Consider the following 16,973-nt stretch of genomic DNA (forward strand, 5'->3'; position numbering starts at 1 on the left):
GCCTGTGGGATTTCCTGGTGGACCCAGGGACCCATCAGTGCTTACAGAGTGTGCTGACCATGTTGCGGGCAGTGTATGGTCTGGACATGTATTTATAAGATTAAAGTTAGTTAACTTTTATTTTTTTTGAGTTTTTGGTTACTAATTGACGTTATTTGAACAAATTGTGTGTTTCTTTGTACTTCAATTAAGGAACGTCCTGAGTTGAAGTTATGCTCCCATGGGAGAAAGGTGCATAACTTGGGCAGGCATGTTCCTGCAATTGAGGACATGGTTCTGGGACAAGATTAAGTCCTTTGATCGCGTGTTCGATAAACACCAACGATCGAGGACTTATATCCTCCTTTGTGGAGAGGTGGCAACGGGAGACTTCTAGTTTCCATCTTCCTGTGGGGGAGGTGTCGATCACGCTGGACAACGTCGCGTCTCTTCTCCATTTGCCTATCGTTGGCGCATTCCATGACTTCCAGCCTCTGTGCACTGACGAGGCAGTGGTGCTGTTGGTTGAGTTACTGATGGTCTCAACAGAGGTGGCCATGGCCGAGACAGGACAATGTGGTGGACATGTACGCCTGCAGTGGCTGCGAGACGTATACCAGCGCAGATGTCAGATGCAGCACTGGACAGCTGCCGCTCGCACTTATCTTCTACATCTTTTGGGTTGCACTCTTTTTGCTAATAAAAGTGCAACCCATGTTCATGTCTCACACTTACAGGCGTTCCGTGACCTCACTATTGCTGGGTGGTATGCATGGGGAGCTGCTGGCCTCGTCCATATGTACGATCAACTTAATGATGCCAGTCTCAGCACCAGATGACAGCTTGCTGGTTACATCACCTTGTTACAGGTAATTAACATGTATTTCATAATTTATTTACAATAATGATTTAATGAGTGTATATTTAATTAACATGTATGATTTTTGTGTAAACCCTGTAGTGTTAGATATACGAGCACTTTCCGTCAGTTGCGGAGTGCAATGCTGATCCGGACTACGACGAGGTGTCACCACATGCGTGTCGGTGGATTGTGACGAAGAAGACTGTGAAGAAGGTATCTACAGCGACGTACAGGCAGCGCCTAGATCGTCTGAGGATCCCAAATGTCTGCTGGATATACGAGCACTTAGACGCACTACTCAGACCATCTGACAGCAGTAGGTGATCTATGTGCTGTGTCAAGTCAGTGTGCGTCTGACTATATGGACTGGTTCTTCGTCATATCGCATCCATTCATGACTGCGCCACAGATGGATCCTCCTCGAGATGCATATGCAATGCAGCCCAGTCATATCCCTCATGAGGCAGCACCGGCATCGACACATACGAATCCTGATGCGGACGAGCCCAGACATGCAGTAGTAAGTGTTACTATTTGGTTAGATGTATGTCATTTTCTTCAATTATTTTAATACTAATTTGTATAATTTGTTTGTTTTCTATTTAACAGGAGGCTTGCCATGTGATCGCGGAGGTGTTGGAGCAGCATCTAAATGCGCCAGGCACATCCACACATGAAGAGGTCATCCAAAAATGTCTCAGGATTGCCATGGGTGTCACAGAAGACGTGAGGTCTCGACGTAGGCGCCACACGGATCAACAATAGTTTATTCACACTTTAGATATCATTAGTTTTTGACGATGTATTTGACTTAACATTTTGTATATTTTAAGTTATTTTGATTAATAATATTAGTGTTATTTTGTCAATTATGTTTAAATTACTTGATCCGAAATTTATACCAAATTCATTTGAAATTCATTGACATATTATGAATGGAAGTAAGTAAATTAGAAATGTTAAACTAATATTACAAACGTCATTTAGAATTAAGTTTCAATAAAGTTAAACTTTTTTAAAAAACTCAGTCTCCTGCGGATCAAGTTGATCCGTGTAATGCTTGCGGATCAAGTTGATCCGTGGAAAACTCACGGATCAACTTGATCCGTGTTTGGTCCGCCTGTGTTACATGGATCAAGTTGATCCGCAGGAGTCTTTCCACGGATCAACTTGATCCGCACAACGAAACATTGGAGGGACATTTTTGGCATTTTTAAGTGATGTTGGGTGCACCAACAATAACGTTGGGTACACCTAGCAACACCCAACCAATCGTTTTTGTCGCTGCCTTCCAATTCCCTCAACCCATTCTCGTTTAACGTTGCCCCTTTGTTCCCCTTATAGTATATCTCCTTATTAATTCTCATACGGTTTTCACACTGTTCCTTTACATTTGGGATCACATCAGGGCACCTATGCTCTGCCAATCGTTAACGTTTTGGTCTCATTTCTTATCAGGTACCGGATTTCCCTCAATGCTTTCTGAATTAAAATCAATGAATGGTGGAATTTGTTTGTTACTATTACGTCCCCTCTTTCCCTTTTACAGCTTCACGTTCCCCTCTCCCTTTCACAATTTCTCAAGGAATTGAAAATGATGTCTCACAATTCTAGCAACAACCTTTCTCTTTGCTTACGACAACATTACAGTTATTTGTATTGAATCTTGCTATATTTGTTTACATTGAAGACCTTTGAAATTGGGCAAAGCTTTTAATTGTTTACTCATCCATCTAGCTTTTGTCCGTATGTTTAGCCATCAATTGTTGTTAATTGGAATTGAAATTCTGATACCAATGCCAGATGTCGTACAGGATGTCACGACATCACGCTTCAGAACATGCAGATTATATTTGAGAGTATGAACAGATTAAACAGGTAAATAACACAAGAGAATTGTTAACCCAGTTCGGTGCAACGTCACCTACATCTGGGGGCTACCAAGCCAGGGAGGAAATCCACTAAAATAGTGTTAGTTCGAAGATCTAACAGCCACTGTTTACAACCTTCTCACCTAACCACTACCCGTGCAATCTCTACCTAAGAGCCACTCTTAGATATGAGAACCCCTCTCACTCCCTCTCAATCACTCTCCCGTGTTTACAAATAAATCAAAGACACACCAGAGATTGCTCTTTGAACAAAAGAGATCAACTCTACACACTCAGGTCCAACACTTGAAGTTAGGATAACATCAAGGTGGCTCACAAAACACTCAAGTCCCAAAACTCACAAAATAACTCTTCAATCTCGGACTTGGTACTCAACCCCGTGCAGCCTTCATGTTTATATAGCAGTGTGCGTATCTGGGCTGCAACAACTTGTGCTGGAGGAGATCTATCATTCTCCTGAAAAATCTGCACTTTAAAGAACTAAAAGATACAGTTTGATCTTTTAGTTTTTATCTTTAATCTTTAATCCCTGAACGAACTCTTCTAGTTTGTAATTCGAACTTTAATTATCTTTTAATTCGTTCCTAAAGATAGATCGTCTAATCTGTTGCTAACTGCACAATAATCTGTTAAAGATATAACAGATTTATGTGTCCAGTATTTTCGGGCAAGATGTCCTGGACATCGTATCCGACATCGTGGATCCTGCAGCTTCAATTCTTTTATCTTGCCTTGTGCATTGTGCAGCAACTCCAGTATTTTCGGGCAGGATGTCCTGGACATTGTATCCGACATCGTGGATCCTGCAGCTTCAATTCTTCACTTGACACTTTATCTTGCCTTGTGCATTGTGCAGCCCGATCTTATTCCTTGACATAAGGTTGGACATCATGTGCAGCAATTCCAGCTTTCCTTCATTGTGTAAGTGCTTATGTTTTAACAAAATCTTAGCCAATCTTTTAAAACTCAGTAGAGCTAAGCACTAACAATCTCCCCCTTTGGCAAATTTTGTCTAAAACATACTTAGACACTTCCTGAGCAGGTACGAGCAGTTATGCAAGTGGGATCAGCAACTTTCATTATCAGAGTAATCAAGCACAGCGGTATCTGTAGTGGCGACAGCAAAATTCTGCAAGTTGCAAGTCGTTTCCAGGATGTCAAGACATCTCACGTGACATCAGCTTTCTGCTCCCCCTGTCTCCATGCTCTTACTGCTGTGAAGCAGTTCACTGCAGCATCTTCTATCAGCTACTAGTCTTTTCCAGGATGTCAAGACATCGCATGTGACATCAGCTTTCTGCTCCCCCTGTCTCCATGCTCTTACTGCAGCATCTTCTATCAGCTACTAGTAGCTTACATCAGTCATCATCAGCAGCAGCAGTCTCCCCCTCAAAATCATATACATACAACTCCCCCTCAAAATCATGAATCATGCATACATCGTATCCTACTTCTCAAAATCATAAATCATGCATAATACTACTATTGCATACATAGTATCCTACTTCTCAAAATCATGCATAATACATAATACCATTAATACCATTACTCCCCCTTTTTAGACAGAATTTGACAAAAGTAGAATGCATGAACTTAAGGTGCAAATATTACAGACCAATAGTAAACCATTGTTCAAAGGGACATGCCCCTATAGCTAGTAAGAGTAAAAAGCAAAAATAAAGGTCTGATGGTCATGGGGTGGCTTCAGAATCATCATCATCTGATTCAGTATCCTCTGCTGCATCTTCCTCTTCCTCAACTGCTTCTTCTTCTTCCTCAGCTGCTTCACCATCTTCCTCAGCTGCTTCACCATCATCAATGCCACTGTCTGAGAGTCTTTTGATCAGGCGTTCCAGCTCCATCTTCTTCTCTGTGGTGGCTTTGATGGTTGCTTCCAGCACCTTGCATGTGTCCTTGAGTTCAGCAATCAAAGCATCCTTGGACACAGCACCTGAAGCAGCAGCTTTCCCTGATGTCGAGACAATGTCTGGGACATGTGTCCCCTCAAACAGTTTGTAATGCAGGGACAGAGCCGATTCTCTCTTCATCACAGAGTCAATGTTGTTTAAAATATTGGGATGTTGACTCAACATAATGCCACACAATACAGTTGGGAAGGCAATGGGTAATTTGACAGCAAAAGATTCTGAATGCTTAACAGTTTGATCAAAGATATAGTTTCCAAAATTAAATTTGGACTTGGTTCCAACAGCATACAGAAATTTACCCAAACCTGTGGCAACAGTGGAAGTATGATTGGTGGGTACCCAGTTTGCAGCGCCAATCCTATGCAGGATTGCATACTTCACACTTAGCTTCCCTGCAGAAAGCTTCCCTTTCTTTGGCCAATGCTGGACTTGTTTGGCAGTGATTTCCTTGGCAATTTGATGCTCAGAGACAGTAATATCCACCACTCCATCTGTTGGTCTGCCCAGGTATTTGTTGATTACAGCAGGGGAGAATCTAACACATTTTCCTCTGACAAATACTTTTTGATACTCATCACTCTTTCTGTTTGTTATGTCAGAGGGAATGTTGACAATAAATTCCCTGACTAGACTTTCATAACAATCTCCCAACTTGGTGACTGTTTTCAGCAGTCCAGCAGCCTTGATGAGGTCCATGATCTCCTTGCAATCCAAGGCATCTCTTCCCAGTTCTCTTTCCAAGGCAAGTCTGCGTTGATACACAAATTTCCACCTTTCAACATTGCCAATGGAGTGGAAAGAGATGTTGTCCAATGGTGCATCAGGGACATTTCCAGGCACCTTTTTCCCTGATGTCTTGGCCCTCTTGATGTCGGGAACATCTGGTTCGACATCATCATCAGAATCAGATGAGGAAATTTCTTTCCTCTTCTTGGAAGGGATTGCAACTTTGCTCCTTCTGGATGTGGTAGGAGTGATTGGAGTGCTCTTCTTCTGTGCCATAGTTTTGATTCGTCCAGACCTCTTAATGGGGGTTTTACCCTTTCGGCTTTGTAATCTTTCTGCGATGCCAGGTGCCAACTTGTTGGCAAGGGGTTCCTCATCAGATTCTACTTCTTCCAGGTCAATGAGGTCACCTGGAGCAGGTTCTGGTGCCCTTGGTGCAGGGGTCTCCTCTGTGGCTTGATCATCTTCCTCTGTTGATTCCTCTTTACTGGATGAAGAGAGGACTTCAGCATTTGGGGCGGAAGATGTTGGAACATCTTTATCAACATCAGGCACAGAAACATTTGGGGTGGAAGATGTTGGAACATCTTCATCAGCATCAGGGACAGAAGCATTTTTCAAAATGCTACTCACAATACTGCGGATCTTCTTGTCCATCTCCGTGTCTACTTCCCTAGGACTTGTTGCAAGGCTAGGGTTTTCAGAAATCTTCACACCCTGTTGTCGTTTGGGGACCAATTTTTCAGGAACAGGGGCTGAACCAGGAATCATTTGTATGGGCTGGATATTGAATTCAGGTCGTTCCTGGTTTGATGGTGCTTTGGTGGATGATGGAGATGATGGTACAGAGGGTGAACCAGGAGCTGAAGTTTCTTTTGGTGAGGTAGCCATGGAAGTGCAGAGCCTTTGGACTGATTTCGTAAATCTCTGAGAGCTGTTGGGGAATGCTGAAAACGAGATTACCACGAAAATATAAGTTTGAATGAGGAATGTAGAGGGACGTGTGAAGCAACGGTCGAATTTGTTTTGGCTCAGTAGTGAACGTGCTATTAATGTTAAGTGAGACGTTTGAGCACGTTCAGATAGCAGTAGCTGCTATAATTCCTCTAGCAGACAAATGCCCAGCTTGCCCCTCAGTTTTTCAAACTGATTTGCATCCAATGCCTTTGTGAAAATATCCGCTATTTGTTCCTCAGTGTCAACATGCTCCAGTGTGATAACTTTATCATCGACAAGATCTCTGATATAGTGATGTCTAATGTCAATGTGCTTGGTTCTGCTGTGTTGAACATGATTTTTAGAAATATTAATAGCACTCAAGTTGTCACAGTACAATGTCATGACATCTTGTTCGACATTGTACTCCTTCAGCATCTGCTTCATCCAAACTAGTTGTGAACAGCTGCTTCCTGCTGCAATATACTCTGCTTCTGCAGTAGATAGGGACACACAGTTCTGCTTCTTGCTGAACCATGAAATAAGATTGGTTCCCAAATAGAAACATCCACCAGAAGTGCTTTTTCTGTCATCTGCACTTCCAGCCCAATCAGCATCACAATACCCAACCAGTATTGAATCTGAATAATGACAGTACATAATCCCATAGTCACTGGTGCCATTTACATATTTCAGAATTCTCTTTACTTGATTCAAGTGACTTATCTTAGGATTGGCTTGATATCTTGCACAAACACCTACTGCATAGGTGATGTCAGGTCTGCTAGCTGTTAAATATAGTAAGCTCCTAATCATGCTTCTGTACAGACTTTGATCAACACTGGTGCCAGCTTCATCCTTTGACAGCTTCAAGTGAGTAGGTGCAGGTGTTCTTTTATGACTGGCATTTTCCATCCCAAACTTCTTGACAATGTTCTTTGCATACTTGCTTTGTGAGAGGAATATGGAGTCTTCCATCTGCTTCACTTGGAGTCCCAGAAAATAAGTCAGCTCTCCAACAAGACTCATCTCAAATTCAGATTGCATCTGTTGGACAAAATGTCGAAGCATCTCATTCGACATCCCTCCAAACACAATGTCATCAACATATATCTGTGCTATCATCAAGTTTTCATCATCTTGTTTGACAAAAAGAGTCTTGTCAATTCCTCCCTTCCTATACCCTTGCTGAGTAAGGAACTCTGTTAGCCTTTCATACCAAGCTCTTGGAGCTTGCTTCAATCCATAGAGAGCCTTCTTGAGCCTGTATACATGATCTGGATGAGTTGGATCTACAAATCCCTTTGGCTGCTCCACATAGGCTTCTTCATTCAGGTATCCATTCAGAAACGCGCTCTTCACATCCATCTGGTACAGCTTGAATTTGAGGATGCAAGCTACACCAAGTAACAATCTGATGGACTCAAGTCTAGCAACAGGGGCAAAAGTTTCATCAAAGTCTACACCTTCAATCTGAGTGTAGCCTTGAGCAACAAGTCTGGCCTTGTTTCTGGTTATAACACCTTCTTCATTGGTTTTGTTCTTGAAGATCCACTTGGTGCCAATCACATTAGTTCCCTCGGGTCTAGGAACTAGCTCCCAAACTTCATTCCTTTTGAATTGCTCCAATTCTTCTTGCATAGCATTGATCCAGAACTTATCAGTCAGTGCCTCTTTCACATTCTTGGGCTCAATTTTGGAGACAAAGCATGAATTGGAGACAATCTCAATCTCCCTTGATCTTGTAGTGACCCCTCTGTTTGGATCTCCTATAATCAGCTCCTTGGGGTGCATCTTCTGGATTCTAATGGAGGGTCTCTTGTCAGGTTGGTTGATGTTTGGTTCATCTGTAGCAGAATCAGAGTTTTCTGCATTTTCTGCACTTTTAGCTGTATCTGCTACATTGTCACCCGATGTTCTGACATCTTCTTCGACATCCTTCTTTCTTGCTGGAGTTAGATCATCAACAACCACATTGATGGATTCCATCACAGTTCTGGTTCTGGAATTGAATACTCTATATGCTCTGCTGTTTGTAGAGTATCCCAAGAATATCCCTGCATCACTCTTGGGATCCATCTTTCTCCTTTGCTCTCTATCTGCCAAAATGTAACATGGACTTCCAAAGATGTGGAAGTGCTTGACAGTTGGCTTCCTCCCTTTCCAGATTTCATACAGTGTGGTTGGAGTCCCTCTTCTAAGTGTGACTCTGTTGTGGATGTAGCATGCTGTGTTCATGGCTTCAGCCCAGAGATTATAGGGAAGTTCTTTGGCATGAAGCATGACCCTAGCAGCCTCTTGCAAAGTCCTGTTTTTCCTTTCAACTATGCCATTTTGTTGTGGTGTAATGGCTGCAGAGAACTCATGAATGATGCCTTCAGATGTGCAGTATTCAGTAAACTTGCTGTTTTCAAACTCTCTGCCATGGTCACTCCTGATTCTCTTGATGACACAGTCTTTTTCTCTTTGAAGTCTTAGACTCAACTCCTTGAATACTTCAAAGGTGTCTGATTTTTCTCTGATAAAGTAGACCTAGGATCTTGTAGGCCTAGGATCTTAGACTCAACTCCATGGGAGCTTGTAGGCCTAGGATCTTCTTCATCAATGGATTCCTTTGCTTCTTGGAAGATAAATGGCAGCGGAATGGGGAAGGAAGAGAGAGAGGAGACGCCACTTCAAGGAGAAGATGAGTCTAGAAGAAGCTCACCACCATAGGAGGCCATGGATAAGAGCTTGGAGGAAGAAGGAGAAGAATGAAGGAAGAGGGAGAGAAGAGCACGAAATTTTGTGCTCTAAATGAGCTTTGAAATCTGAAGTTTAATATTCAAATGTTCAAAGTTGAAAAAAATGCACACACATGACCTCTATTTATAGCCTAAGTGTCACACAAAATTGGAGGGAAATTCAAATTTCACTTGAATTTGAAATTGAATTTGAATTTGTGGAGCCAAAATTTCACTAATTATGATTAGTGAATTTTAGTTATGGTTCAGCCCACTAATCCAAGATCAATTCCAAGATTCTCCACTAAGTGTGCTTAGGTGTCATGAGGCATGAAAAGCATGAAGGACATGCACAAAGTGTGACTATATGATGTGGCAATGGGGTGTAGTAAGCAAATGCTCACCTCCCCCTCTAAAATTTAATTGGATTGGGCTTCTACCAATTCAATTAAATTTATTTCCAACCACACACATCAAATATCCACTTAGTGCATGCGAAATTACAAAACTACCCCTAATACAAAAACTAGTCTAGGTGCCCTAAAATACAAGGGCTGAAAAATCCTATATTTCTAAGGTACCCTACCTACATTATGGAGCCCTAAATACAAGGCTCACAAATAATGAAACCTTAATATAATATTTACAAAGATAAGTGGGCTCGTACTTAGCCCATGGGCCCGAAATCTACCCTAAGGCTCATAAGAACCCTAGGGCCTTCTCTTGCATCTCTGGCCCAATCTACTTGGAGTTTTTCTATCCAATGCCCTTGCGGGGTAGGATTGCATCACAGGTAAATCTGGAGAAATCATCCACAACAACATAGGCATACCTCTTTCCTCCAAGGCTTTCAACTTGCATAGGCCCCATCAAGTCCATGTGAAGTAGTTCCAGCACCCTGGAAGTGGTCTGATGTTGAAGCTTCTGGTGGGACATCTTGACTTGCTTTCCAATCTGACATTCACCACAGATTCTGCCTTCTTCTATTTTCAGATTGGGAATGCCTCTAACAGCACCTTTGTCAATGATTTTCTTCATGCCTCTTAAGTGCAGATGTCCAAATCTTTGATGCCATATTTTGACTTCATCTTCTTTGGAGACTAGACATGTGGAGGAGTAACTGGTTTCTTGAGGTGTCCATAGGTAACAGTTGTCCTTTGATCTGCTGCCCTTCATTAGGACTTCACTCTTCTCATTTGTCACCAAGCATTCTGACTTTGTGAAGTTTACATTGAGTCCTTCATCACACAACTGACTGATGCTGATCAAGTTCGCAGTCAGTCCCTTCACCAGCAGTACTTTGTTCAGACTAGGAAGTCCTTCATGGACTAGCTTTCCCATTCCAGTGATCTTTCCTTTAGAGCCATCTCCAAATGTCACATAGCTAGTGGAGCAAGGTTCAATGTTCACCAGGAATTCTTTAACTCCTGTCATGTGTCTGGAACAGCCGCTATCCAGGTACCAATCTTCCTTAGCTGATGCTCTAAGTGAAGTATGAACAACAAGACTAACAGTCTTGTGTTTTGGAACCCACATCATCTTCCTTCCACTGCTGCTTCTTTGAGTTCCATGATGTGGATGGCCATGTAAATGATAGCAAAAGGGCTTTATGTGACCATACTTGCCACAGTAGTGACACCTCCACTTCTTTCTTTTGCTCCTTTTCTGCTGCGTTCCATGATGTCGAGACCGATGTTGTGACATCGTTGCTCCAGTGCTGTTTTTGGCAGGAACAAATTCTGTCATGGTTGTTCTGCCAGCAGATTTATGATTAAATCCAAGTCCTCTCTGGTTTCCAATATTCTTTCCAAGCTGTAGCACCTCATCAAGCGTATCTGAGCCTTTATTCAGCATCTTTATTGATTTTGTCATGTTTTCCAGTTTAGAGTTCAGAAAACCAACTTCTCCTTTAAGCTCAGAGATCTCCTCTTCATGTGCCTCCTTCTCAGCCTCCAGATTTGCAATGACCTTCTTTAGTTGTGCTTCTTGCTGAAGAATCTTCTCACTTTTGATGCATAGTTCTCTGTAGGATATAGCAAGCTCATCAAAAGTGATTTCACTGTCTGTATCACTTGAATCTTCAGCAGATTCAAATCTCCCAGTGAGTGCATTCACATCTCTGTCAGAATCACTTTCTTGTTCACTCTCTGTATCATCAGACCGACATGCAGAAAGTCCTTTCCTCTGCTTCTTGAGATGAGTGGGACATTCAGCTTTGATGTGTCCAAAGCCTTCACACCCACGGCATTGAATTCCTTTGCTGTGACTGGGCTTTTCATCTGACCTTTTCTGGTATTCACTACCTTTCCTGATGTCGAGAGAGATGTTCCGGACATGTGGTTTCTGCCTCCTGTCCATTCTGTTCAGCACTTTGTTGAACTGTTTTCCAAGGAACACAACTGCATTAGTCAGACCTTCATCAGTGTCTAGGTCATACTCATCTTCTTCTCCTTCATCATTGGACACGAACGCCAGGTTCTTGCTCTTCTTTTCAGTCCTATCCGAGAGTCCTAGCTCAAAAGTTTGAAGGGAACCAATGAGTTCATCTACTCTCATGTTGCAAATGTCTTGGGCCTCCTCTATTGCAGTGACTTTCATGTCAAATCTCTTAGGCAAAGATCTGAGGATCTTTCTCACCAGCTTTTCATCTGTCATCCTTTCTCCCAAGGCAGTGCAAGCATTGGCAATTTCAAGAATGTTCATGTGGAAGTCATGAATACATTCTTCCTCCTTCATCTTCAGATTTTCGAATTTAGTAGCCAATAGTTGCAATCTGGACATCTTCACTTTGGAGGTTCCTTCATGAGTGGTTTTCAGGATCTCCCATGCATCCTTGGCCACTGTGCATGTGTTGATCAGTCTGAAGATATTCTTGTCAACTCCATTGAATAGGGCATTCAAGGCTTTGGAGTTTCCAAGTGCCAATTCGTCTTCTTCTTTAGTCCAGTCTTCTTCTGGCTTCAATTCATTAGTGGGCTTTCCTTCTGTGTCCAGCATCTTGGGATGTTCCCAGCCTTTGATGACAGCTTTCCAGGTTCTGCTATCTAGTGATTTGAGGAAGGCCACCATCCTTGCTTTCCAGTATTCATAGTTGGTTCCATCCAGAATGGGTGGTCTGTTCACTGGTCCTCCTTCTTTCTCCATGTTCATCAGAATTTATCTCCCTAGATCTCACTCAGTGATTTAGAGTGCCTGCTCTGATACCAATTGAAATTCTGATACCAATGCCAGATGTCGTACAGGATGTCACGACATCACGCTTCAGAACATGCAGATTATATTTGAGAGTATGAACAGATTAAACAGGTAAATAACACAAGAGAATTGTTAACCCAGTTCGGTGCAACGTCACCTACATCTGGGGGCTACCAAGCCAGGGAGGAAATCCACTAAAATAGTGTTAGTTCGAAGATCTAACAGCCACTGTTTACAACCTTCTCACCTAACCACTACCCGTGCAATCTCTACCTAAGAGCCACTCTTAGATATGAGAACCCCTCTCACTCCCTCTCAATCACTCTCCCGTGTTTACAAATAAATCAAAGACACACCAGAGATTGCTCTTTGAACAAAAGAGATCAACTCTACACACTCAGGTCCAACACTTGAAGTTAGGATAACATCAAGGTGGCTCACAAAACACTCAAGTCCCAAAACTCACAAAATAACTCTTCAATCTCGGACTTGGTACTCAACCCCGTGCAGCCTTCATGTTTATATAGCAGTGTGCGTATCTGGGCTGCAACAACTTGTGCTGGAGGAGATCTATCATTCTCCTGAAAAATCTGCACTTTAAAGAACTAAAAGATACAGTTTGATCTTTTAGTTTTTATCTTTAATCTTTAATCCCTGAACGAACTCTTCTAGTTTGTAATTCGAACTTTAATTATCTTTTAATTCGTTCCTAAAGATAGATCGTCTAATCTGTTGCTAACTGCACAATAATCTGTTAAAGATATAACAGATTTATGTGTCCAGTATTTTCGGGCAAGATGTCCTGGACATCGTATCCGACATCGTGGATCCTGCAGCTTCAATTCTTTTATCTTGCCTTGTGCATTGTGCAGCAACTCCAGTATTTTCGGGCAGGATGTCCTGGACATTGTATCCGACATCGTGGATCCTGCAGCTTCAATTCTTCACTTGACACTTTATCTTGCCTTGTGCATTGTGCAGCCCGATCTTATTCCTTGACATAAGGTTGGACATCATGTGCAGCAATTCCAGCTTTCCTTCATTGTCTAAGTGCTTATGTTTTAACAAAATCTTAGCCAATCTTTTAAAACTCAGTAGAGCTAAGCACTAACAGGAATGAATCTTGCTATATTCTTAGATTCAAAGGAAGTGTAATTACTTCAACAGGAACCCAAATGCATTGTTTTTTGTTAGTGTATGTATGATCTAAATCTAATAAAACCCGGGTAGTCTGAAAGGAAGAGCCATGATCAATGTTTTTTTGTTTGGAATTGCAGACTAATTATTGAATTAAAAATTAGGTATTCATGGCAGAACAATGTGCAGAGGGTCAATTATATAATAGAATTCACTACTTGATATGCAAGAGCTTAGTGGCTTGAACTCAAATTGGGCTACTACCTTGATGGCTTAGAATATGATAACAGCAGCCGGTGTGTGAAGAAATTCTATATGAAGATGTTTCAATAAGCACTATTATTACGACTCTAGCATTGGCAAAACAACACCATTTTTTGTAATTGTAAGCAGTCTATTGATCACATGTCTGGTTATATTTCATATTAAAAGTTAAACCAGTATATCCCATAATGCTATAACTTGACCTTTAACTTTATGGCTGGACCACGAGCATGCTACCAACATATCTATGATTACCATTTGGACAATGTAAAGAAGACCATAAGATTGATTGCTAAGAACTCAAATTCGAGGTGATGAATACCAAATCAAGTTCAAGTAAATCATGAAAGCAACTCTGAAATTTTGCAGATGATGGTAACAAGGAATGGAAGCTGGAAGAATAGAAAAATAGATTTAGAGATCAGTAAAGATCAAGAATGTCTATGACATCATTGAAAAGATAAAATCAAAATGAAGTTAGAGAGGATATGAGCAACAGAGGCTGAATTGAAAAGAAATAAAGAAAGCTGATATTGTACAACAACTTGTATTGCATTGAATTGTATTCTGGTCATTATGATTGTCCACATTGAACTTGTTATTGTATACAATCTAAATTTTATTCAATGTATAAAGCTTGCGTTTAATCTAATGTACAATTTGGAGTAATTAGGTTGAAAAATTTGAAACACTCTTAAGGAAAGGAATCTCTAATGAGAATAAAAATCTAATGGGCGCTTGAATAATTATAAATACAAGGTCATTGATCAGTGACGGATCCAAGACCCTAAGACTCGAGTACCATTGATTTGAATCAGAATTTGGTAGTGGCATAAGACCTCAGATTGTTGGGAAAATTTAGGGGTGATTATGTTGATGATAAGGATGAAGAATTTGATCTTGTTGTGGCAGCCCCCTTACCCAATGAGGTCTCTTTCACTCCGATGTTATCTAAGTCGAGTAAGAAGAGGTTGAAATAGAAAAAGAAACAATCTCACTCAACAAGGATTCACAATATCCGTAGTAGAGTGGATTCCGTTTCCATTTCTTTTTGAGATGAAAGTCCTTTTTTGGAATGTCAGAGGTATGTCTAACCTTGGTACAAGGTAGTTCCTCAAATCTTTGTTTTGATAGTAAGCCAGATATTCTCTTTCTGTGTTAACCTATGATGGATTTTGGGAACGTCCTTGCTAGATATTGGAACTCCATTTGAAGTATTTTGCCAATAACTCAAGTGACTCTCTTCCAGCTAATATTTGGTATCTTTGTCATGAGGATCCTTTGTGAATGTTGTTCACCGTGCCAAACCATTTGTGCCATATTCGGTTGTTATTAACAATTCTACTTTCTTTTTTGCAGTAATTTATGCCTCTACCTCTTATGTTGGCCGCAAAGACCTTTTTGCTGGATCTCACTTCTTTACAGGATCATCATAAAGGAGCTTCTGTTATATTGATGATTTCAATGCCATTTTGGGTGCTCAAGAGAAGAGGGGAGGCTTCATCCCTTCCACTGCTGATTTTAGAGCATGGTCAAGTACTTGCAATTTATACCATATACCCACATCAGGGGCCCTTTTCACTTGGTAATAATGGTAGGTAGGGTGCGCCCTCTATTGAAATGAGGTTGGATAGACCCGTTTGCAAAGATGAGTTCCTAAACCTTTGGGATAATATTAGTTGTTGCACTCTCACGGTCTTTCTCTGATTATTTTCCTTTATTGTTGGTGCTTCGTTAGAACTGACTCTCCTTTGCTTCTTCTTTCAGATTTATGTCGATGTGGACTGCTTACCCTAATTGCCATCATATGAGTGCTAATTCGCGGGACTTCTCTCCCTTAGGTTGCCCCATGTTTATCCTTTCAGAAAAGGGATATGAACCTATCAAGGCCTAATTATGTTGAATATCCTTTATACGGGATGGAAGACCCATTGACTAAAACAAGGCATATGACATTCATTATTATAAAGACAAATATCACAAGAAGGGGGTTAAAGTGTGACTTTAGAAATCTTAAATTTTTTTTCTTAAACAAAAATGTTATCGTTTGATGATAAAGCATGTATATACATAGATCATATTTTCACAGATGAGTTCAGACGATAGCCTCAAACTTTGTAAAAACAAGTAGAGTTTTCCAAAAATAAAAATCAAATTTGAATCCTAAGTCAATTTAAAGCACGCAAGAGAAGACACCAAAAGATAAGACAAAGGAAGTTATATTGGTTTGTCTCAATCACTGAGATTACGTCTAGTTCTTGACAAACCACCAAGTTCTACTAATTTCAATAAGTTATAAGTATTAATTACTATCACTTTTTGCTCTACAACTCAAGCTCTATACCAAGTTTGTTACAACTAGTATTCTTTCTCCTACCAAGCCATTGCCAGCTCTAATACAAATCAAATGAGTTTTTGTATAGCTTGCACACTGACTAACACTCAATCATCTTATAGACGAATATACAATCTCAACACTTGGTCTTTTCTCTCAAGGTGTTTTGAGAGCTTTACAAGAATTTACCGAAATATATAGAGAGCTCTTTATAGAAAGAATTTGAATATAAGCATGTAGGTTGGTTTTTCATGTCTTCAAAGCTTCTGGTATTTATAGGCTTTCTTCAACAAGTGTATGTTGTCTCCAAACGGACGAATTTCTTCACTTTTTAGTCTGAAGAATGTTGCCATTGGAAGCATTAAATGCATGTACTTCTTCATGCTGGAAAACCACTCTTTTTAGCTATTGTGTTGAACACTTTAGTAGAAAACCACTTTTGTGTAGAGCAAGTTTGCACAACAGAATGCATCTTTTGATGAAGATTGATAACTTTCCGATCTTGAACTTCATTTATTTTTTATAGGATTCGACAAAATGTTAGGATAACATCTCTGCAAAATAGATCTCAGAAAGAAAATATTAAATGAAGTCTTAAAATGTCACCTTTTAAATGTTGTATTAGATCATGACTTTAGCTAACTATTGTCTGATACTTCAAACACAAACTCACAAAGCATGATCTGATATCGCATAAGACACGACTTTTAACCTTTGTATTTGTTCGCATCTAATCAAAATAATTAAGGGTTATGATTCATCTTAAGAAATAAATGTCTTTTTACTTAAAAATTATGTTTGAAGATATTCAAAGATATAAGAAGATTTTGAAGACATAAGAAGATATTTAACATTTTTTTTATTAAGATTTACAGTTGATATATGATTTGGATATGTTTTTATCTTGTCTTTGTATTTATTTCCTTTATTAGGATGAAGATCATATCTTATTAAGATTTGTTTCCTCTATTAGGATTTTATCTTATCTTTGGATAT

The 16,973-nt window shown here is 40.4% G+C and overlaps 1 protein-coding gene across 1 annotated transcript; it reads left to right on the forward strand.

Annotated features, from left to right (window-relative positions):
- Positions 1-536: 536 nt before the first annotated feature.
- On the forward strand, positions 537-1,165 carry LOC114411171 (protein MAIN-LIKE 2-like). Its single transcript, XM_028374926.1, has 2 exons — positions 537-801; positions 969-1,165. Exons 1-2 carry the CDS (start codon positions 537-539, stop codon positions 1,163-1,165), a joined length of 462 nt encoding a protein of 153 aa, XP_028230727.1.
- Positions 1,166-16,973: the final 15,808 nt, after the last annotated feature.

The sequence above is a fragment of the Glycine soja genome, chromosome 5 (genome assembly GCF_004193775.1).
Source record: "Glycine soja cultivar W05 chromosome 5, ASM419377v2, whole genome shotgun sequence".
Taxonomy (NCBI): Eukaryota; Viridiplantae; Streptophyta; class Magnoliopsida; order Fabales; family Fabaceae; genus Glycine; species Glycine soja.

Bases quoted from the DNA above. Each gene is read 5' to 3' on its own strand.
- LOC114411171 (XM_028374926.1), top strand. From the start codon at position 537: ATGGCCGAGACAGGACAATGTGGTGGACATGTACGCCTGCAGTGGCTG. The intron at 802-968 runs GTCTCAGCACCA...ACTTTCCGTCAG, and splicing joins CGATCAACTTAATGATGCCA to TTGCGGAGTGCAATGCTGAT.